The sequence below is a fragment of the Buteo buteo genome, chromosome 21 (genome assembly GCF_964188355.1).
Source record: "Buteo buteo chromosome 21, bButBut1.hap1.1, whole genome shotgun sequence".
Taxonomy (NCBI): Eukaryota; Metazoa; Chordata; class Aves; order Accipitriformes; family Accipitridae; genus Buteo; species Buteo buteo.
In genome coordinates this window covers 20903056-20927100 of record NC_134191.1, presented here as the reverse complement: position 1 = coordinate 20927100, position 24045 = coordinate 20903056, and the positions used below count along the sequence as shown (strand labels likewise).

At 48.6% G+C, this 24045-nt stretch overlaps 1 protein-coding gene across 5 annotated transcripts in view; it reads right to left on the bottom strand.

Moving 5' to 3' along the window:
* DAG1 (dystroglycan 1) overlaps positions 1–24045 on the bottom strand; it is a 54960-nt gene that overhangs the window by 7476 nt on the left and 23439 nt on the right. For 4 of the 5 annotated variants that reach the window (XM_075053129.1, XM_075053133.1, XM_075053130.1 and 1 more), the window contains exon 2: positions 9689–10098. In XM_075053129.1, the coding sequence (XP_074909230.1) occupies positions 9689–9970 (282 nt within the window). In that variant the 5' untranslated portion in view covers positions 9971–10098. Of the gene's footprint in view, positions 1–9688; positions 10099–10253; positions 10752–24045 lie in introns of those variants that run through there. The other variant, XM_075053132.1, reaches the window with a different exon arrangement.

Genomic DNA, 24045 nt, shown 5'->3' with positions numbered 1-24045 from the left:
AGGCAACAAGTCACAAGCATTCAATACCGCAGCTCTGCTTTAAACACAGCTACTGCCCTGGCCGCAGAATTCATCCATGTTTGCATGACAAAGGAAGAGCCCAGCAAGATTAGAGTAGATAATCAAAGCAGTTATCGGGCTGAATAAAAATACTTGTTCCTAAAAGAACGCTAACCAGCCAAGCCCTCAGCGTGGGTCTGTCCTGCTCACGGCCGTTGCTGTGTTCGTGGTGGCGTGAAGCAATATTTGAAGGAAGCATCGCTAGAACAGAGTTCTAGCGATGCTTCCTTCAAATATTGCTTCAAAGGGTATTTGTTAAAGCTATGCATAGTTAATGATTTGGGATCTCTAGTTTTCATGTTAAAAGTTTCCCAGTTTTCTATGGATGCATTAAATATCAGCCTTAAGCCCTGCCATTTCCCTCCAGGGGTCTGGATTCAAAATAACTCTTCCGTTGCTCAAGAAAAAAAAGGCTGTCTTTGTTTTCCCATTATTTGAGACGATTGTAAATGAATGCTTATCGCCTAAAGATTACACAAGCCTGGCAGTGTATTGAAGACCATTAAAAAATTAGCCATGTTTGCTATTTTAAATACATACAGTGTACATACAGTGGCTGGTTTTGAAGACCTTGTTCACAAAGTCCTTTCAGATATACATGGCCTGTTATTTTTAGGCCAGCCAAGAGCAGTCAACTCATGAAAGAAGATAGCTCGGTTTGATTTGTTTTTTTTAAACTTAGATCTCAAAGCCCTGTAGCCAACAAGACAAAGATAAGCAAAGGAACAGAGAGCAAAACTACTGCCTCTGAGGCAATTCAGGCAAAAAGCACATTCTTGCCTACAAGAGTGCCCTCTAATCCTCCAAGTATTTCATCCTCCTCCTCCTGATGAATCCTCCAAAAAGGAGGCAGCGAGTCCTTCAGCAGGAGACAGGTACCGTAGGATCCCGCCACAGGTCTCCCTTTGGTGCACCACTATGAAATCCTCCCGGCCCTGGAGGTATCCAGTGGGATCTCCCCCGTCTATCCCGCCAGACCTTCCTGTGGGCAGCAGCAGCCACCAAGGACTCAGCTCCTTCCTGCGCCCTTTCAAATAACTCCTAAAAAATCCCTGACTGCTTTTGGGCAGGGGTGAGCATGGAAACTCCTGCAGCTCTGCCAGATTTCCCACCACCCCCTTCTCCTCCCCATGTCCAGCTGTTCCTGAGAGACAGATGCCATGCCAGAGATTTCATCTGGAGTATAATTACTGCTGACAATTTACTGTACTACAGACTCCCCTTCTGGGTTGCTCCTTCAGCATTACCCTAACACACACGGCCAATAACGAAAATACCCTGGCTGAGCCCTCTCTGCATCTGAACAGAAGGCAAGCTGAACTGTGCTCAAGCTGACTGACCTAACCGATGTTAAACCAAGTCTGCAGTGCTCAGGCTTCTGCAAGCAATTAACCAGCGGGCAGGGGAAAGAAAATGGAAATTCAAATGCAATTCAAATGCAAATATAACTGCAGAGAAAGAGTAAAACCTAAGCTGTTTGCCTAAGCCTAAGCTTCATCTTAACCCCCTGCTAATGCAGCAGCACCGGGCAGTTTTGGCAGCAGAAGCAACAGGCAGTCTCAGCCCCAAATCAGATACACGGACAGGCATATTTTGGGCTGCCTTGTCCTGCACAGGCCAGACGAGGCGGTGGTAGAGACATCGGTTTCAGATCCACTGCAGCACTGCTGGAACTGTGGGCACTGCAGTCATTCATGGTGGTGGTACAGCCGACCAGGAGCCAAGAGAAGCAATGAGAACATGGGGCCTGCAGGCTCCGAGTCAGAGGATGGAGTCCTTGTTTTGGGAGGCAGGCTCTGGCCGTGTGTCCATCGGATGCGTTCCTCTTCTTCACTGACACAAAGAGGGAGCCAGCGACTGCAGGTGTGGGGTGTGCGGGCAGCCGAGCTGTCCGGGTACCAGTGCCCAGGGCAGGTCCTGCAGCAGCAGAGGCTGCTGCACTGGGTCAGGGAACACGATGGCTCAAGGCAGGAGCTGGACAATCCTCGGACAACAACGGCCATGAGTCTTTGACCCCAAGGAACAGCCCTGACAGGGAGGCTTGCCTGTAGGCAACTAGATGACGATACAAGATGGAGCCCTCCTTACATCCCCCCTCCTTTCCCCGAATACATCAGAACTGCAAACTAGGACATCAGATGGGTCTTGCCTAGAAACATAAGGCCCAGAAAACAGTGGTGAAAGGAGGATGGGCTCTCAAGAGCCTTCTGTTTGCCGGGCACAGCAACAGTGCCACTGCACAGTGCTGCGCTATGGGAAAGCTCAGTCTGAAGAAAAGGAAAGTTGCATTTACTTGGCACAGCGAGCAGGGAGGAATCACAGCACATGCGTTTCCCTGCCGAGGGGACTGTGATACCTGCCAGAGCCTTTTAGGTATCCTCGGCAGACTGCTCATCTGAGCTGCTGCATGCCTTGGACAAAAGGCACAGGAACTCACAGACAAAACCAAGCTGCTCCAGGACATTTCAAGCAGATGCATCTGCCCCTGAAAGTCTAAAAACAGCCCCGAGACTTCACTGCCTCTCAGAAGTACGTCAGCCTTGGTGACCCGAGTCTTCATCACCAGCAGGAGCTCACCACCTCTGTTCAGAAACCGAAAGCTATATGGGAACAGCCAGTAATTGGTGCTTCCTTTGTGCACAGGGTAGGTCAGGACAGTTAAACTAACTCTGCATTTCAGCTGGTCCCAGCTAAAGCCCTGCAAAGCTCTTCCTGCATGTCTCCATACGCTGAAGCTGTTGCCTTAGAAAAATGAAACTGTTCAGCTCAGAAAGCTGAGCTAAGGGACAGCAAGGCTGCAGAGGCTGTACACAAGTCCTGGCTCTCAATTTCAGACTTCAGTCCCTGAAGGACTAGGCAGCAAAGCTACTTGAAGTAGCAGCTCTACTTTCACATGCTCATGAAAACCCAAATGAGAAGTTTGCATGTCTGCTGCTAATCTGCATTTTCCAGCCATCGAATGGGCAAGCAAAGCCTCATGCACAGCAAACAATCCTCCTCCTTTGCGGATGCAAACGTAGGGCTGTGTTGCATGGACGCAGCCTGCCTGCCCAAAGAGCGGTGCTTTGTCTCACCAATTTCTTTACGATCAGTAGAATGGCTTCACAACGGCGCAGGCTGGGCGGCTACGCCCAGCTCATGCCATCCTCGCATACTCCTACCATGACGGCTTCTTTTCCAGATGCGCCTCTGTGTTTGCTATAAGGGCACTATTCAGCGTCCCACTCGGCCTGGGCAAGGGAACACAACAGCTGTTTCACTGGGAGGTCACTACAAAACATTGAGTGTCCCAAGAAATCCTCCTTTCATCGGTCCATGCAAGCAGCTTGGAAGGATTTGTTTAGCCTTATTGTTGGAGCGGGAAGGCGCAGCCCGCCCGCGCCAGGGCTGGGGTCAGCACGGGCTGCCCACACCCCGCTTTCTCCGTTGTTTGGGGGGTGAGCACGGGGCAGGAAAAGCCTCAAACAGCTTAAAAAAAAAAGTTCAGTCGGGCTCTTCTTTCAGCGCGACTTTTTATAAGTGAAAGGCCAAAGGGAAGCAAAAATACCACACAGCAGGGATGCCAAGTGCTGGGGGTTTAGTGCTGCCGCTGCGCAGCTAACCAGCCCCGGCAATTTATTCCTGCCATCAGCAGATTGCTGGAAAGCTGGCATTCAAGATTGCGGCAAGAAAAGGCGAGCCAGATCCCGCAATCTCAGGTCAGCTCCTTCAGAGGATTCTCCTTACCATCGCACTCCTCAGTCTCCCCGGATGCTCAGAGCAACAATCCATAAGAGCAGGACAAAACAAGGAACTTCCCAGCCTGTCTGAAAAGCTAGTTTATAATTAGATTGAGTCACATTTTCCACTCTTCCAAATTCAGAGCTTGTTACTAAGCACACACTGAAAATGCCAAATTCCCCGACTCGGTCTTGCTGCAGGAAAAAGATAAGCAGCCCCCTTGGCCCCCCAGCAGAAATCTTATCACCCCATCTTATCGCTAAGATTGCAGCATGGCAGCTAAGCAAAGCCTTGCTCAAGTCATCCTTTGCCTGGACCTGTTCCAGGTGCTGCCATTTATCCCTGCACACTCCCCCGTAAATAGCAGCTGTTGCTACACCTTCTGGTTAGTACAAGTCCAAGAAAACTGGGGACCCCAGGGACGAGGTGAAGCTCAAAGCTTCAACACAGAGGGCCTTTTAAGATACCCAACTTAATGACAGAGCCCCTCAGGACCGCTCTTTGCTTGTCTTCCTCCTTTGAGAAATGCCACTTTAATAAAATTCACATTCAGTTAAAACTCTTTGAAAAAAAAAAATCAGTATTTTGTGTTTTTCTTCCCTGAAACTGAAAGCGTCCTGGCACTGCAGGCTGGTTGCCAACATCCAGCCCTTTGCTTCAGGGTCAGAGCAGGGCTGAGGCGTGCAGCACAGCCCGGACAGTAGGTACGCGATGTCACAACTCCTGCAACCCAATCTCTGCAGATCCTGTTTACAGAACAAGGTCCCTGAAGTCTGATGAGAGCCACCAAAAAGTGGCCAATAAAAACCACTTCAGCAGATGGCAAATAGAACAACCATTGGAAAATCGGGCTCCTGCAGGGAAAGAAAGACTCCTTTTTGCCCAGATTAATATCCAACGCTCCGATAACCCCACAAACCTGCTGCATAGCTGCACTGCGTAAATCAGCTATGTGAGTTAATTCAGTTGTTCTAAACACTTTGCCACCAGCTATGTTTGCATAGTGACAGCTTCTTGGGGTCCCCGCTATGTTTTATCTGTCTTCCAAACAAAGCCCTGGTGAGACCGTGCACTTTAAAACCAAAAATAATCAAGAGCCAAGACACAGCCAAGAACGGTAAGAGTTAGCTGTGCTCACTTGAGAACTTTTCCTTAGCATCAGCTAACAAACCTACAGCAGATCTCCTCCGTGGGATCCATCCCATACCTAACACTACCAGGATGAAGGCAGATCAGCAGCTTTACATTATCTTCAAGGAAGACGCAGCAAATCACCTGCTTCTGCAGGGATGTGCCTTGGGAAGCAGCACACAACCAGGAGTTTCTCTCCTTTCAGCATGCTTTATAGACCCACCTTTAAACAAAAGCCATTAAAAAGCATGTCTTTATGTACTGCGGGTATACACATTTAGGATATTGGACTGTGCAAGGGCTCAAATACCTTGTGGGCACACTTGTATTAATTAGAGGAAACTGGATTTATCCCTGCATCCCAAGGGAAAGAAGCAGGTATTGCTTCAGCAATGCCACTTTGTGACTGTTATTTAATACTCAGACCCAAGTGCAGTGCCTGGTGTTTCTGGAGAGGCATTTGCAGCCCAGACGTCTCCTGTTCACTGCACCCAGCCTAGAGAAACACCACTGCAGCCTCCAGCGCCCAGCTCAGGGTCACAAAGGCCTTCTCACAGACTTGGAGATGCTTTCTACTGCAGTTTCTGCGCCAAGTCAGATCAAAGTCCTGCAGACGGGACGGAGGTAGTCACCACATAAATGCCCTCTTTGTGTGGTTTTTCTTTCATGGGCTAAGGCCCATGTCAGCTTTCCCAATTTGAGGCAGGGTATCATCGCTGGTGGGATGAGCTGAGAGCCATACTTACAGCAACAGCCACTGTCCCAAATGCTGACAGAGGTGCTATCGGTGTTAGTGCCACTGTCCTCACCCGATTATTAGCGTCATCACCTGGACAGCGATGGGAGGCTTAGGTTTTTCATACAAGAAAAATGGGACAACCTTAGAGACGGGAGTAGCACACCTCATGGAGACCAAGATCAGCACTGCAAAATCACTGATCGTGCACCTCGGCCTAATGTCCTCTTTTGGGACCTCAACAACTGGAAGCAGAAATAAACTACAGACCTGGGTATTTCAGCTGATGGCAAGACATCTGAGCCAAAGTGAGGCAGACATGAAAAAGCAAACAATTGTAGGATATATCAAACAAGGTTATTTATAGAAGAGAAAAGGAAGTCTTGATGCCTTTATACAAGGCTCTGGTAAAATTTCATCTAGAGTATTTTCTATAGCTGTGGTCATGCAAACATAAGAAAAATAAACTCAAGCTAGAAGAGGTGCAGAAGACAGCTGCAAAGATGAGAAGAGGAAAAGAAAGCTTATTTTATGAAAAAGACTAAAGAGGCTGGCTTACTTAACCTAATAAAATCAAGACAGGGGAATATGCCTGTCACTTATAAATACATAAAGGAAGTAAATATTATGAAGGTAGAACTGATTTAAGCTAAAGGGCAGCACATATAAATATTTCTAGCCATCTCTGAATTTAGGCTAGAAGCTGCATTTTTAATCAGAGCAGCCAAATTCTGAAGCAGCTTCAAATGGAAGTGGCAGGAACAGGAAATCCACCTGGTCTTTGGCCCAGGTATGATCTGTTCAACAACAGGACACAGCTGAGAGGTAATGGGTCAGATTCCACACAGTCTTTGGTGGAAATCAAGGGTAAGGAGATCATCAGGCCAATGGCAACTGATCATGGCGAGGGTACCAGCACCAACACCCACAGTTATCCTGCTCCCAGCCAGTGTCTGCCAGGAGACAGCGGGAACCTGTGCACCCTTGCACTACCTGTCTGCATAGCAAGGGGGATGTATCATATGTGGAGATTGGATGTTTTAACCCAACTCCTGTAAAAATGCCAAGGTTTTGGTGTCAAATGTGGCAGGAAGGGCTGCAAGGTGCCAAGCTGCTCTTAACCCTTTGGGGAAGGCACAGCAAAGAGTTTTCATCTCCAAGACACCTTCAGACACCGGGAGAGCAATCTTGCAGTGAGAAGCCTTGCTGTAGTGAGGAAGCTAGGTGACAGCATCTGGACTGAACTGCCACCAAATTCAACAGCTGAAATACATGCAAGCTGCAGCTGCCCTTCAGAGGACACATTTGTTCCTGACCAAGGCACCTGCTCAGGAAGACAAGGCACAGAGGAAGGGGGTTTTTAATTGCCAGCGGTGAGTTACAATGGCCACAAAGCCCTGCTGGCAGCTGGCTCTGAGCGACATAGAAACAAGGCTCTGAAACTAAGACACAAGGTAGGTTTTTTACTTCTTTTCTATGTGTCCACCTTTGCAGCTTGAGCGCATTAGAATAAACTTGCTTTTGTACTTAACCATAAAATCTCACCTGCTCTTAAGCAGCTTGGGGTTGGCAGGAAAATACTGGCGACTGCTCCCAGGAGCACATACCTGATTACACACAGAGCCCACATATCTGTGCGGGAGTATGTGCCTGCAAGGCACTCCTCCACCACTCTGCAGATGCCTGGCGTTGTTTCCATCCCACAACCGAGTTTGCAGAGAAAAGTATTTTGTCTACAGCCGGCTGGAATCTGCTAACAAGCAGGGAAAGGATCTGAGAAGCAGCTTCAAGGCGATCGCCACCACAATATAAACTGAGCCTAGAAATAATCAGTGGGAATTATCTAGAAATGAAGCAATCACACCTTCTTCAGGCTCCAGATGGGAAGCTTCTGGGAGTTTGGGGACATCAACTGTCAGCTTTTTAAGAAAAAAAAAACAAACCCAAAACAACAAAAAAAAGAAATTATAGCCAATTTCTTTGAAATATAAGGGGACTAAGTATAGGCAACCACATCTCATTGTAAACTCTGACCCACTGTTACATCTCAAAGGGCACAGCCCTTATTCTTTCTTATTAGGGTTTAAGTACACCAGTTAGCAAGATCCAGAAATACTACGTTTTTACTGCTCCAGCTAAGAAATGCGAGGCAGCCTGAGAAAAAGACCAGAGCAACTTGCCCTGAAACTTTCCAGTAAAACAAAAATGCACCCCAGCACCCAAAACTGCCTACGCAGTTCTCACTAGCCAGGAATCAAATCCCCATAGCAAAGGTTGGCTGTGCTCAGCAGCCAACACGCATTCTCTGCAAGGGAGCAGCCTTCCAGATACACTGGCTAAGCAAGGATGCTAACAGTGCCCCAGAGCCTGCTGCACTTTTAAAATCAATTTCAAGGTGAACAGATGCAACGCGCACTTCGGCAAGCCCACGGACAAGCATGAAAATCGCTCCCAGCGTTTGCTGAACTACACATAACCAGCAACTGCGAAGTCCTGCTCCAGCTCAGGCCATTTGAGGCTCTTCAGGCAAGTGGCAGAGGTATTGTTCAAAGCTATCAGGTGGGTGGAAACAATCTATCAGGATTTTCCTGCAGCTACTAGAGCTATCACAGATGACTTTCGCGCCAGGAAAAGAACACATAGGAAGCTGCAGTGTTATACACACACTGAAAATTATTCTTGCCATCAGAGTAGCTATTAGACAACACCAGAGCAAGCCACTCTGATGCAAAGTCCCAAACCAAAGTTATTTCCATAACAGAAGATTCTGGGCTCACCGCACCCGTCTGGACTCTTGCAGCGCAGTGCTATACAGATGCCCCACGCTCAGAAAACAGGCTGTGGTTAAAGCAGGGCAGGCACTACCGCCTCCCATCCGAGCCAGTCTCCTCAGCCGCAGTCAATTAAATGTCACAGCCTTTGCTTTGAAACCAGCCTGTCCCCTTCTTTGACTCCTCTAGCCAGGGGCTCACCCACCACCTTCCTCCTCCCCATCTGACCGTCTGTCAATAACAGATGCATTCTTCAGATTTTCTGCCTACCACTGGCACATCGCGGTCCCAGCACCCTCGCTGAAGCCAGCGAGATCACATATCTGGATTGAGATAATTGTGTGACAGTACGCAGAGCTAAAACAAACCTGCCTTCAAGGAGAAACTAAGATGTCAGACTTTCTCCCAACTTGTTCTCCATCTCCCTCTGATCTTCTGACACACACCAGAAGGTTGTCTTTTTATCATGTTTTCTAAAAATGGATTTTTACAACTATTTTTCAGTCTTACTCTCTGGAAAAAAATCCAAGATTGGAAGGTAACTCTGTTTTCCTTTAAAAACAGAAATTTCTGAACTTTCCATGATCCAAGCAAGCAGATGCTAAGACGACAACTTCTCAGCACCTTCCCAGGAAGGGACTAAAGATAAGCAAGCATGTGCTTGGCAGTGTGCCTACCTCCTCTACTCCTCTAGGCTATTCTGACACTTTCTTGCCCTCAGAACCAATACCACAATGCAGTTTTCAGGTGTCTGCAGTGCCAGTGGCATGAGGGTAAGTCAGATAAAGAGAAAAGCTCCCATCTTTCTCAAGAGGGCTTCAGGACGAGGTCAGGAGAGACTATGTCAAAAGCAGCCCAGAGCCCTGCTGGCAGAACAAGGTCTCTGTCTAGCAATGTTTTGTTATCACAGTGAAGCAAAATCCCTGAGCCTCAGAGCACCAGTCTATGAGAATCTGTGGCTCCCCAGATCCCGAGGCAACGTCTCCTTAGGAATGTGCCCATCATTCCAGGGGCGGAGTATCTCACAGTTTAAATACAACCAACAAATCCAATCAGTCATCCCTGAGGAGAGAAGTCTCTTCTCCATTACAGAAGAAAGGAACTTTGCAATGAGGTGAGGATTTTATTTATTTATTTTTTAAAAAAATTCTTCTCCATAGTCCTACAAAACCTTAAGGCTGCCTCACAGCAACCCTCATGACTCAGCATGTTAGTGGGGTGACTGCAAGAATATAACTGAAAACAACCCTCAGGGAATAGCATTTCTCACCTGGACAATTTCTCCATTGGAAGCAATTAAATCCGTGGGGATGGAGACTCTGAAGAAGCGTCCTACCACCGCAGAGCTGTCGGGTATGCCCACCACAGCCGGCACAGTCTCCCGGAGGTCCGAGAGCACAGAGTGCATGGAGGCCTCCAGCTGGTTTTCCCAGTCCCGAACCACTTCTGCCGGCTCGCTGGGCCAGTGGCAGTGAGCAGAGGCCGCCAGCAGCAGCACGGGGAGCCAAGTCCTCCCCAGGAAGGGGGGCTGCAGTAGGCATCCAACAGTCATTCTTCCCGGCGGCCTCGGCGACGGTGCTCCAGCCAGAAAGAGGACCACAGGGAGTCTGCAGGCACCGCAGCGCAGGCAGGGGATCTGCCAGTCCTTCACAGCAGCCTCATCCTAGGAGTCCTGGGAACCTGGTTAAACATAGGAAACCCAATCAGCACATTAATTACAGTATCTAAGCCAGCCAGCTCACACACACAGACCTCCTTGCAATGGACAGAGGGCTACCTGCCACGCTACCCTCTTTGCTTCAGCTTTTTGATTTAACTGCAAGAGTTACCACTACCATTAAAGAGAGCAAGAGCTTCTCAGGTCCTCTTTTGTTGTACAGCATCTCTGGAGAAACAAGATCCTCCTGCTTTTCCATGCACACAACCATGTTCTGCTGCTCTGGAGCCACAGCATCCTGAGATAGCCACAGGTAGGGAGACAGGGCAGATACAACCAAAGCTGAGACAGAGCACAGTGGTAATAGGTGTCCTTTCAAGGCAAGCTGAAGTCAGGCTGGGGCATCAGTGGATTTAAATGCCAGTTACCCAGTATGAAGGTCCCAAGAAACCTTCAGTACTCCAAAGCTGCCATCTTGACAGCTTGATGTACGACAAATGTTTCTGCTCCTCTGATCCATGAGCCTGGCTTTCAAGCCAGGTCTCCTCTCGGTTCCAGCTTTTGGTATTAGTGTGTTTAGACTTGATTTGGGGGCCAGCAATACGCACCCCAAAAATCAGACTAGAGTAAGCTATGCACACACTGAGTCCCACACTGCTACCCACCATCCAGCCCCCCCACTGCTTACACAGCTCGCCCATCCCCACGCTCTGCCAAGAAGCATCCCCAGCTCTCCCTCACTTTCCCGTTTTCTTCTTTCACTTGCTTCCTCCCCATCCCCACACTCTCTCTGGTCCCCTGCATCACAGCTTTCCTTTCCCTCTCCTGTTCCTTTGGTACATTATTTCCTTTGCTTCCCCAGCTGCTTCTCCCTCCAGACTGCATTCAGCCACGGCACACTGGGGTCACGGATCGGTACACACCCCCACGTTCCTCTTCACAGCCTGTTTGCAGGAGAGCAAGTAGGTTCATGAAAGAGGACAGAGGCACTTGGGACCCCAGGGGAAGCCATACTGCCCACTCTGGCATCTCAGTTTGCAGCTAGGACAGCCCTCTATAACTAATTTGCAATAACAAGCAGGGCAGTGGGTTATGCAGGACTGGAGGACAGACACACAGACCAAGCGGGTGTTGCTCAGCCCCCAGGAGCATATGAGACTGGGGTCCCTCAGGCCAGGCACTCTAATGTCTTGAACCAACTCCTTTTTTCCAGGCTGAGAGAGAAGTGGCTCCAAATTCCCAGAGCAAACCCAGCCCAACTTCTAACCACTGCCTCCCAGTCCTCTGAACACGGCTCTGATTTATTTTAGTCTGTTCCAGCTGTGTCGTGTGATGCACATCAGGCCGTCCCAAGAGACCCTGGAGCCAGACCGGATGGGAAGGGAGATCCCACTGCTTCTTGCCCTTGCAGAGCTCCCAGGACAGCACAACAGCAGGACCAGCCGACCTGCTGTGCTGCGGCCAGGCGGGCACGTGTTGCCCACCACAGGCTTGCAGAAGCAGGCAGAGGGCCTGTGCACGCAGGCAGCCAAGCCCAAGGTTACCACCGCAGGCTCTAGGAATAACAGGAGAGATAAGATTTGGTTGATCACCCTAAGCCCGCACTCTAGAGAAGCTGAGAGGCAACATGCAAGGACTAGCACATCCTCACCCCTTGATAGGCCTTTTCGCAATAAACCACTCATGCAGAGGGGCTGACACCTCCCATCCCAAGGTAACGGGCCCAGCGAGCACAGTCGCAGCTAGCAAAGAGGGCTGTGGGTAGCAGAAATGATGAGCTGATTGCACTAACCTCTGGCTACAGCACCCACGAGGCAGATATCCGATCTGACCGTTGTCAGTTGTGGAAAACCTGTCTCAAGTGAAAGGCAAAAGAGACAGCAGAGGCACAATAACATTGCTGGAAACCACAAGACAGATGGGAGAACGGTTGGTGTGAAGTGCCAGCATCAGAAGAAAGCCCATTCCCCTGCTGCTCTTGTCCTTCCAACTGCCTGAACTGACTAGGACAGGAATACACCAGACGAAATGACAGGGAAGCCAAGGCCAGGCTCTTCTCAAACGCAACTGAGCTCATGGTGGTCTTCACCCGGAGTGAGGTGCCTGAGCTGCTTCTCCAGAGGTTACCATCACGAAAGATGGAGTAGCTGGACAGGTAAGGACAAGTCACACTTCCTACAGGGCACATCTCTTCTACCAGCTCCCTGCATGGTCAGAGGAGGATCTGACACACCAATTGATTTTGGACGAACCTAAAGTCACCTCAGCAAGTAGGCAACTACCACTGTAGATGTCTGGTGGAGAATATCCAACAGGCTGTGTGAATGAGCTACAGAGATGGAGCAGACATCTCCAAGAGGTACCAAGGAGGCTGCTGATCATCACAGCAGGAAATTGGGAGACTCTTATCCCTGCACCGTGCCTTAAAAAAGCAGAAAGAACCACCTTCACCCTCCATGGAGCCTGGGGTATGGACACGGCAGTGATGACGCCTTGTCCGTGAGCTACTTCTCCTGAAGCCTACTCATTGGAAAGTCCTCCTGTGTGACGGACTAGAAAGCAGCCCACACGGCAAGTACAGGCAGGATCAGAGACTTGCAGCCAGGGGAGGAATGCAGCAGCAGAGCCCAGCAGCCCCATGGCTGCTGAGGGGCCGAGATGTTATCAGCATGGAAACATGGCTGCCTCTCACAGCTGCGCTGAGCTCCACACCTGAGCAGAGGAGAAACACCCCAGACAACCAGACAGACACCCAGCGTACAACCGCACAGAGCTATAAAGATGCCTGGAGAGGTTTGGTACCATATCTTCAGGCCAGCCCCTGCCCCTGGCCTGTCATGGCTGCAGGGGAGCTCGTGCACAAGCGTGGTGCAGCTCCGTGTTGCTCAGCCAAATGACGTGATCTGGCCTGGGGCATTTCTGTTGGATGGAGAGGAGTATTTGGGCAGAAAGGAGCTGGTTCTTGATATCTGTGGCAAGCCGGAGAGGAAGATGAAGTCATCACCCATTTCAGAAACAATTATCGGAGCAGGCAACAAACACTGCACGTCTGATATGTGCCCCTCAGCCAAGCAACTTGGGCACTGGCCATTAAGATCTCGTGTGACACTTGCAGGTCACACCAATTCAGAATTTCATTTTAGGGGAACTACAGAAGAACAGTCTCAGTATGTGGAAGCGGAGCACACAGGAGGTATAGAAGGAATTCAGTAGCTGATAACAAAAAAACACCAACAAAACAAACCAGAAGGGCTGAGAACAAACTTGCACCACTGAAAAAAAAAATCTCTTAACACAGCTCCACCTCACCAAACAATTGACAGAAGCTGAAACAGTGCCAGCCTCTCACACTGTGTGCTAAGGAGGAAAGGCAGGGTGGTACAGCTCTACAGATAGCTGGAACAAGGCATTGCCCCACAGTGCTAAGGTTCACGTAGACTTGCTTCAAGGCAGAACACTTTCTGGGATAGGAGGTCCTCTGCCTAAAAGCCAGCAAGCCCCCTGGATACCAGCACTGCAGGTCTCGATGCAGCTGCAGAAGAGAGCAAATGTTACCTGCAGGGAGGCTGTAACAAGCACTGGGGGCCTGTGTGGTGCCTCTGTCAAGTTCAAGAGCCCACACCATTTCACACAGTACTACCATGTGCAAAACCCAGACTCACTTGTTTGAGACATCATCCCAGCTGCATGCAGAAAAAGTCAGTGTTCTGGATCATTGTCTGTGACCAGCACACGGCATGGAGCTGGAGCTCTCTGGGAGCAAAAATCTCAAGTCTCACACAGTTTCCCACAAGCTCAAAAGAGGGCCAAAACCCAAATGCAGATGGCATTCTGCAGGTGGTCTTCTGCTGATCTCTGGGAAGCACTAGGCCGTAGGGCTGACTTAGACAGCACTTTCAAGTTAGGAAGGAAAGCTAGACCACCCCAGCTTCTCTACATGGCACAGTGCTCCTTCCAGCAGGATCTGTACTGCCCAGTTTCAGAGAACAAACACAAAGGTTCAGGTTAGTCCTGAATTTCAGGATGTTTCATTCCATCTGATCTTCTGAAAGAACCGACTTTCTCTTTATCTTCCTGCTTCTGAGAGTGCTCTTTTGGTCTCAACTTTGAGCCTCCAGAGTGTTGGATGAAACATCAAAGTCAGTATCAACATCTGCTTCAGTCCTAGCACTCAGTGCACACGCCAACATTGATGCCTGCTCTCCAGTGCCAAACCCCCCCATCTCAGACACACAGAACTGGGCCTACTTAGTGAAGGTATGTTGATATGATGCTGCACTTGATATGATGCTGACTTGTCAAGACAATGCTGGAGTTTGCTCCTTCTCCATGCAGCTACAAGGCCCACTGACACGTTAAGGATACGCTCTACCTTCATTATTCAGGAATGCAGAACAGTGCAGACAGAAGACAGGACTGAAAGGAAGGACTGAGAGCAGGACAAAGTAGCTACTCCCAGCCATGCATCTTCCCAGAGACCTTTACTTCTGCCTGCTGTAGGAGCATGGGGCCAGAGGAAGCATCCCAGCAGCAGGAACGTGGCTGCCCTAGAAATCACTCTTCCTCTGTGGCCAATTACACCACCACTTCAGCAAGAACCAGCGAAAGTGAAGTCTCCATCCAGCTGTGTCTAATCCAATTGCTCAAGCACACAATCACATCACTGGGCTGCAGTAATTAATCACTACCAGCATATTAATGCCACTGAGCCTAGCGCAAAGAAAGCTCAGGTAACTGCCGTGCAATTCTCTGCTCCAGGTAAGAAGGTATTCAGGAGAGTTAGGAGGAATCCCACTTACCCGATTGCTTATTTACCAATACCCTTATTAAAGGAAGCATTAAACCAGTGGCCTTTCTCTAAGAAAGCAAACTTGGACTCGGCTAAAAAGGGCCAGTGCAACTTTCCAGAACAGAGCTATTGTCTCTGCAAAGATCTCTTGTGCGTGTTTCCACAGGAGGATCTCTGGGCAAGTCCTGTCAGCTACTACACGTCTGCATGTCAAGGCAGCGAGCAGGAGGAATGATGAAATCCAGCGTCACCAGCCAGGCACACAAAGATGGCACTCTGCCGTACATGCTCCCCGATCCAAAACACGACAGCAGGCACCGACAGTGCCAGCCCGACGGCGTGGTCCACACAGAGGCGACTGGTGCTCTGTGCACGTCTGCACTGTGCTAAAGGAGTCTGGGAAGAGGGGCAGGAGGGGGAAACAGCTCAGAGGCAGCGCGTCTGGGCAGAGCAGCCCATCACCAAGTTTATGAACTAACAGATACAGTCTCCTCAAGACTAAGAGCAAGCCAGTCTGCAGGCTTGACACATTATATACACAAAGAACACTCTGGAGCATGAAATTTAAGAAACAGTAAGAGTTTCTGCACTTGCCCAGCTCCGGATGTAGCCTGAAACAAAGGCAGCAGCCCCTCCAACAGCCTATGTTATAAGTTGGGGGAATGTGCTGCAAATGACTCTGAGGGTTATTTCCAACCTCAATGGTTTCAGCCATGTACGTTCACAGAGGATGACCCAGGCTCCAGACAGTGCTGTGCTTGGGATGAGTTATGGAAAGGGATGTACAGAAGGGCAACTGCACTGAGATGCACTCGTCATACACAGACTAAATGGCACACAGCTGCTGCGAGGGAACAGGCAAGGCGGAGGAAGGAACATTCACCACTAGCCATAGCTCCTCGCTCAGCTGTGCTCAGAGCAACAGCATCCCATCCCGCCCAGCGCTAACCAGGCATCTGCAGGGATGGTGGCTTTACACGGAGGCTGGATGTCTCCCTAAAAGAGAAGTCACAAGTTTTTGGCTTAATGCTGCAATCACAGCTGCCTGCTTATAGCCATGCGTACATCAAAACCAAAGTAGCCTGCAGTCCGATCTCTGATGCCAAGCTGCCTGAGAAAGCTGCCTTAGCAGAGAGACCCAGATCAGTGTTCCTGAAGCCCCAGGAGCCCCTTCCATCCTCTGCCCCCTGCAGCCAGTTGATAAGCTTGCCATCATTAGCTGGTCACCCCAGACACCATCAGCCCAGGAGGTACAAACCAAGCTGTTCTTGATTCTTTGCCCTAAAATTGCATTTCAACACGCTCTTTCGCAGCTATGCCCACCTTGTATTGTCACCAAGTTAAACGCCCAACAGAACTGATACCTAGTTCAAAGGACATACACACACACAAAAAAAAGCTTTTTTCAGTCTTGTCCCTTCTTGTATTTCTGCATTGCTTGTCTCCAGCACATCTGGTGTCAGTAACAGGAAACCCTGATGCTGAAAAACAATCTAGGGGAAAAAAACCAAAACCAAACAAACTCAAAACAGCAGTGCTAAAAATGTGTGCTGGGCAGGGAAACAAGCAGCACCCTCCTGCTGATGGGGAACTCAGCAGCGAACTGTCACTGACTCGTTGCTTAAAGCTACACATGCCACAAGCAGCTTCGTGAAGCTTGTACGGGAAGTGGTCACAGCAATCGACACCTTGCAGCGGTTTTTATTCTGCTAGAGTAAGCACCAAGACACTTAACTTTCCTGTAACTAAGAGGAAGCTTTCTACTATCTTTCACTATCTTTTGTTTGAAACCTACAGTTTTGTGCCACCAAGAAGGCATGAAGCCTTCCCACAGCCCTCTCATTTGCATCTCATGTCTCCCCTTGGCCAACAAAACCTGCTTGTGGTTCTGCCCCAGTCTGGGACCAGAGACACCAACTGACGCCTCTGCTCCAAATGACAGACAGCAGAGAGCTGAGAGAGCAGCTAGGGGAAGCTGGACCGCTCAAGACACCGCACAGGTTTTGTGTTCATTAGAATGTGTGATCTCCAGCACTTCTTGCAGAGGGAACGCAGAGGTAGGTCTGAGAGAGAGAGAAAAGACGCAAAAAGCAGAATTTCCCTCTTTTTCCCCTGTATTGCATCTGCCTGCCCAGAAGTTGGGCCACTATACTGCCCTTTCCAACTGGGGACTCTGCTCCTGGGAAGACTTCTTGCCCTGGAAAAGGTAAGGTTGTGCTTCTGGTAGCCCTTCCTCCAGCAAGAGCTATGGAGGGGAGGGGTGGAAGCAGCCCCAGCAGCCCCCCAGAACCCCCAGCCAGGGGCACTCCTGCAGAGGTACGTGCAAGCAGCAGTGCAGAGCAGCAGCAGAAGCACAAAGGACACAAGAGCCCTTCTGCCAGCTGGACATGGAACATGTTTTTCTTTCCCTGCAGAGTACATTTCCCCTGCAAGGTGCAGCAATAAGACTTCTTCTGGAGGCAAGCACCTTCCCCAGCCTCCTGCAGCCCCGGGGATGCAGCGGGGGAAAAGTATGGTACCCACAAGCGCCTCTCAACTATGCACTTGCACACTGACCTGACATTTGCTGGAAGACCATATGGATGCCCCTCTGCTTGTCAATCCTGCTCAAGTGGCCCCTTGCATCCCCCTGTGTGCTACTTGTCCTATGCTTGAGCTATGCCTCAAATGGCCGCTGTGCCTGACCTGCAGCAGTGACCGGCAGCCGCAGATTTTGGCTAGGTAAGGCTTCTGACTCTCTGATGAAAGTTTCAGCAACCACAATCAATTCCTTCCTCCCACTTTGTTATTCCCAGACAGCCAACTCAGATCATATCTTCAAGTGCATTCAGTTGAAAGGAAACTCAGATATTATCTTCCCAACTATTTAGAAGGCCTCAGAGATCATTTTTTCCCTGTAATTACAAACATCGCAGCCAGGTAGAACTGCCATTTTCCTGGCTGCTGGCAGCAAGCAAATTAGAATATAAACACCCACCAACAAGCCAAAGCAGGGGGATGGCTTCACCAGTGCTGCCCCACACTGCCTGCATCCTGCGAGCAAGCCCCATCTCAAGGGAGGGCTGGCGGAGAAACGTGATGAGGATCATCAGAGGTACAAAATGGATCCTTCCTGGAGGAAGCTGGGAGGGAACAAAGTGGGATGCACTGGGACATTGAGGATAATGGGGAACAAGAGCCCACACTCTCCTCTAATAAAAGGAATAGAAGCCAAACTAACTTGAATCAGGCTTAAACCCAAACTAAATGAGAGGACCCAATGGGGTTGTGAACATGAGTGTTAAAACTTCATGTGAGTTAAAAAAAAAACAAGGGAGGGATGGAACAATTTTGTAGAAGGCAGTTACCAAGGCAGCGTTTCTGGCTCAAGCAGCACTTCGTGACAGATAGCAGGATCCCGGGACAGCATTCAGGGAAATGACGACTCGCATTCCTCTCCAGCCATCCTCTCCCAGCTGTTATTGGAAAGGGCATATAGGCTAAATATACAGCCGTAGCAGGGCAGAGCAAGGGTCTGCCTGCCTAAGGGCATGCAGTTTAACGTGGCTTTGGCTTCACTTGGGCTTCCAGTGCATAGCCAGCCAGAGCAAGCCCCTCAAAACTCTACTTGTAACTCCTGGTTTTATCTGGAAACAGGGCAAGAAAGTGTAAAAATCCTAGTATTTAATTCTATGTTTAAGGGAATGTAAGCTAAAGCTAGTACTAAAATCCACAGGAAATTAAACTACAAAACGTTAAAACAACAAAAAAAAGTTGGACTAAGAGCTCCTGCCATACAAATGCATGAAAATGCATATTTTGAAGATAAACACAACAGGCATGTACATATATACATGCACACAAACACTTTATCAGTTTCCAAGATTTAGTAAAAACCAGAACTCAAGGCACCAAGATAAACTAGGTATTTTTGACTCTAAATTTCTCTTTTGTAAGGAAAGCTTTGTAAATTGCTGAATTTGTTTGACATTAATTCTGGAGTGAAGACCACAGCGTTACAGAAAAGCATTTTAGCAGAAGCCATCCTGCGGTAGAGCCCAGGACAGAGGACACGCGGGCTGGCAGAAGTGCCTGGGCAGGCAGCAGAGAGAGGCGGTCAACAGAGATGAGACCAAAGCACCACTCTGAAAAATTAGAGCAATTTTAATTTGGACAATGGAAGAGTTATCCCAGTGATCAGCGTACACAAGGCAGACCAGTCCCCACAACAGTACACTGATTTGAGGGGCACTAATTGCTAGAAACATTGGAAGCAGAAGATGTAGGACTCTCGAGAGAAATTCCCCAGCCCTCCATGGGCTCACTGTGCCATAGCAGCTTGTGTTCACTGAAGTCTGATTCTGAACTCTCTAGAAACAATTTACATGGGGGTCCAACTGGTATACAAGTGAATTTGCAGGAACAAAGCTGAGTTTTATGTAGTTTTAAAACTAAAGTGGATTTTTGTACCAAAATGCAAGCCTTCAAGTATACAAAGATGAGCCCAGACTGCCTCTCAGCCATCCCCATCTGTGAAAGGCACAAATGAAGATTTCTAAAAAAGCAAAATAAGCTTTGTCTAAAAGGCAGTCTAACAAGATATCTAGAGGACCTCTCAGCAGCTCTAGCCAGAAAGTACAGTTGAAGCATCTGACAACAAGACAAGAAAGCACACAAAAACAAGCAGCAAGATACAAGATGTCACTTTTTAAATGTGAGGACTACGAGGCATCAGAGTCCAATCCTGTATTCCTCAGACACAGGTCGTTCCCCCACTAGCGCCGAAGGACATGTGCAAGAGCAGCTGGCATGACAGTCACCACTGTGTTCTGCCCCCTGGTATCACTCACCATCTACCAGCTGTTTCGAGTCTAATTCACACCAGCTAATGACCTTTGATAGAAGTCACCCAGCTAGGAAGCAGGTTTCTATCAAAGGTGCTGCTTCAGAAATGGGTTTAAATCAAGGCACCATCACTGACAGGTGACCACAGTCTTTCCTCCACCCCATGCTCCGAAGGGACAAAATCATCCACAAGCCTCCAGCAGCACCTGAAATCTCAGCTGAAGCCCAGAAAAATACTTCCTCCCTAAGCTGCCCTGCTGCACTACGCAGGAGATGTTCTCTTCAGATGTAGTCATGAGTACTGAAACCAATGAGGCTAAAAAGATTTGCATCTCTTGCTTGATTTCTTAATTGAATTAAAGGCTGAACAGAACTCCTTATGAAGCTTCAGAGAATCCACACAGAAGAGAAATGAAGAATATCCTAATCAGAGAGGAAGCTTCCACTGGACATTTTGTCTTACTAAGTACTAAAGAGTCCACACAAAAAGAGAAAGACCCTGAGGGATAAACTTCCATGTCTAGCAAGGCACGAAATCTCACTGAAGTTTCTGCCATGGTTTGGCTTTCGGAGCACATTACACATTGCACAAGTCACACAGGTGACTGGTGAGCTTTGGTGCGTCCTTTTAGCCAAAACTCTCCCACCTATCTGGCTGCTTACTTTTTTTTTTTTTTTTAATTTAAAAAAAGGTATAAAGCTCTTTCTGCCAAATTAGCAAGCAGAAGCTATTAGAGCAGTGAAGGACAGACTGATGGGCAGGGCAGTCCTGTAAATCCCCTTCTTAGGAAACCTGATCATACTTTCAAATCCTGTTCTGAAGGAAACCCTTCCAAGGCCTGAGCTCTGGCAGTACATCTGAGCCTGGCCAGAGGACTTGCAGCAGGACCCTCGCCCATGTTTTGGCCACGTAGTGGCAGAGTATTTTTTTCATCACCAGCACAGCATTCAGGCTTCCTGAGGACATGCCAGCACTGCAGCCACCAGGTAAGCATTAGCTTTGTTAACGGTACTGAATCAGGCAGCAAAATGCAGGAGCACCCAGGAGCAGGCAGCTTGGGCAGGTGTTCCTCCAGTGAGAGGAGCAAACAGCCCGAGGACTGCGGGCACCAAACCCAAAACTGCAAATAAGAAAACCTTGACAGAAGTTTCATACTCAAGAGCCACCTCAAAATGCTGTTCGGCTGGACTGCTTCATGGAGAGGCAGCCACATTCCAAGGGTTTATAATCACCTTCTGGGTATTCCACAAAATTCCTCAGATAATGAAATATTTTGAGCAGGTCCTTGAACATGTTTAAGCACCATAATTTCCTATACATTGATGTCACAGCATCAGCACTTCAGCACTAAGCACAGGACTGGAAGGCAAGGCTTAGGGTCGCTCTCCTACCTGCCGGGGACCTGACAGCGGGGCACAAGATCTGCTGCTACTACCAAAGGGAAGTAAAGCACAAAGAGCTGACATTAAGCAGACACACAAAACAAGGCAAGCAACACCAACAAAAAGCCATTTTCAGCACTTCAGTTATGTATGCAGCATCATTTATATTCTTTGTGGCAGCGTAACTAAGGGCAGGCACATTCTGTTTAGAAACATCCCGCTGTTCCATCAGCTTTACCACCCCACCCTACAACTCCAAGCCAAGGCATTAAGATTCAGCTTTATGGAGTTGCTCAGCCCTGATTTATTACTCAGCTAGCAAGACTGCCATAGCTCTTCATTTAAATATATTTACCACCCAGTGATTTATGCAGAGCAGCCAGGGCATCAGCCATGGACCTGCAACTTCCGATGTTTCTCAGGAAAACTACTCTAAATGCTTCTTGGCAGAATGAGATATAAATGTTCCAACTTTAACCATCAACCATAAAATGGGAAAGCTGCAAAATGAAGCAGCATTGCTCCCATGCCACAGAGGCAGAGAAAGCTTCTGGAGGAGGAATTAACTCTCTGAAGATCAGTAGCTTCCAGCTGGGCAGCACATTCTCTTAAACCTGCAGAAATTCATGAGTCACCAAAACCCATCAAACTGATAACCTCTTCCTGCAGGTGCACATCTTCATAGGTGCCTTCTCCTCTTGCTAGAGACCAGGGAGCAAGGGGCTGGACTGCTTCAGTGAAACTGTCTGCTCTTCACAACAACTTCTGGCCCGAGTTGGCCAGCCTTTCGTTCACATAGTAAGTCCAAAAGCAACAGATCACTGATGGCACAAGCTTACCGAGGCAGAAGGACAGTGCGTAGCTTCACAGGTCCATCTGCTTCCCAACTGCTCTGGTGCAAGAAGATTGATTTAAATGAAAAAGCAAAGATGAGCACCTTAAAAGACAAGACACCAACAGAATCTGCATCACATTCCTGCAGCATTAATTTCACTGCATTATCTTACAGCTAAATTATCTTGTTTACCTGCACTACATAATTAAAAAATAACCCTCATCTGGTTTTGACCATGGCCTTAATGGCCTCAGCCAGGAGCGGGGAAGGCTGGGGCTGTTCATCACAGGTCCACCAACGCAGAGATAACTCCAGTTTTTCTCCCCACCCTGCTCTGGTATTGAGAAATCAGGAGACAAGTTGAATTATTTCAAGGCAAGACCAGACTACTTCACTGTAAGGAGTATCAGAGGGATTCAGACTTTTTTTAAACACTAACATTCTGCCCCATCTATATGGATACAGGACCCATTCAGTCACAGTGCTCAAGCTCATTCCTTACACCAGGAACCATGCATTCAGGATCTGGCCGAAAAGGGCCAGAGAAAACAACCCTGACATGCATAATGCCAGCATGCTCAACTAAATGTATTGCAGGGTAACATGCCCCTCTCCGCAAGCAGCATAGCACTGCACCTGCAACGTCAAAGAAGTTTCAAGGGTTGCTCCAAGCAATCCCCCTACAGCAATTCCAACACAAACATCCTGCCATTCCCAGTACCCAAATTCCACAAACAAGAAAGTCCAAAGGACTTAAAAATAGGATCAAACTGTCCTGCTCAGTCACCAGACAAGTTATTTAAAACTGGGACCCAAGGACAAACTGGGTAAAGGCAGAGTGCTCACAGGAAAAAGAGGAGGCAGGGAGACAGCAAGGACAAGATAAGGAAAACTGATGTTTTTCTTCCTAGGCAGCCACAAAGCTGGCATAGTGTAACACGCTTGCAACAGTTAACTAGCTGGCATGGCATCTGGTGTCAGTCCTCAAAAAATGGTCCCAAGGTTTTGCCACAGCAGAAAAATCCAGTAATTTCTCCCTTCCTCACAGGAAATCTATCTTGTATGGGTCAGAGAGGTTGGAAACAAGACCTGCATGTTTTTGAGGGGACACCCCCCCCCAAATTACAGTGTATTTCAAATAGGGTGAGCAGAGGCTGCATCCCTCTATTTTGACTTGCCATTGCAGTTTTTACACAGGAGACGAAGGACTGTGCCCTGCCTTCCCAGCACGCAGATACTGCGTCCCACTGCTTCCTAGATGGCTGTGAAGAGACAGCAGCGTGTACTCACAGCTGCACACAGACATGGAAGATGGCAACAGCTGTGTCCTCCTCCTGACTCAAGTGGGCAGATTAAAACATGAATTAAGTTGTAAAGAGAAAAAAAAAAACTGGAATAAGAAGATGGGACAGATCCCGTACCAACTTCCTTCCCAGTGGAAGGCAACACTGTGGAGCATGTGATGACTACCTACTCCCTCTGCAAGAATCCCAGGATTGGGGGCAAAGTCATCACAGCTCCAATGTTCGCCCCAGGAAAACAGAGTCAGATGTCATTCTGAGGCAACAAGGAAAATTAAACTAGCACTCAGCTGGGTTTTGTACCAGTTTGAGCCTCTCTGAGCTAAGCGTCATCTCTTCTTGCTCACCACATGTGCTTTGGACATGCCAAGTTAGGTGTACTCAGACTTTGTAATCCTTTGCAACAGCAGTGCCTCTATGCCCGTATTTTCACTACTTCGAGCTCTACTCCCATACAGCCATCTTCTCTGCCTTGGGGCACCCAGAACAGAGCAGAGCCCAGCCATAGGCAGTCTGTGCTGACCCCATGGGAGAAATGAGGACAACCCTACTTCCCAGCCCAACAACCACCCACACCAGTCCTAAGTGTTCCTGAGAGCATGTAACAGTACACAAATACATTTGTCCTTAATCACTCCAAGCCTTTTTTTCTGAATCCACCCCCCCCAAGTCACTCTTGCTTTGCTTTCCGCTCAGCACTCGCCTGATCTTCATTACTAATGCAACACCCAAATCCCAGCAACTCAGTTTAAGAGGGCATCCCGTTACTAGCACCCACTGGACTCTCATTGCTGCTCACACAGTCACATTCCTATGACTGTTCTTATATTTAGGTAAA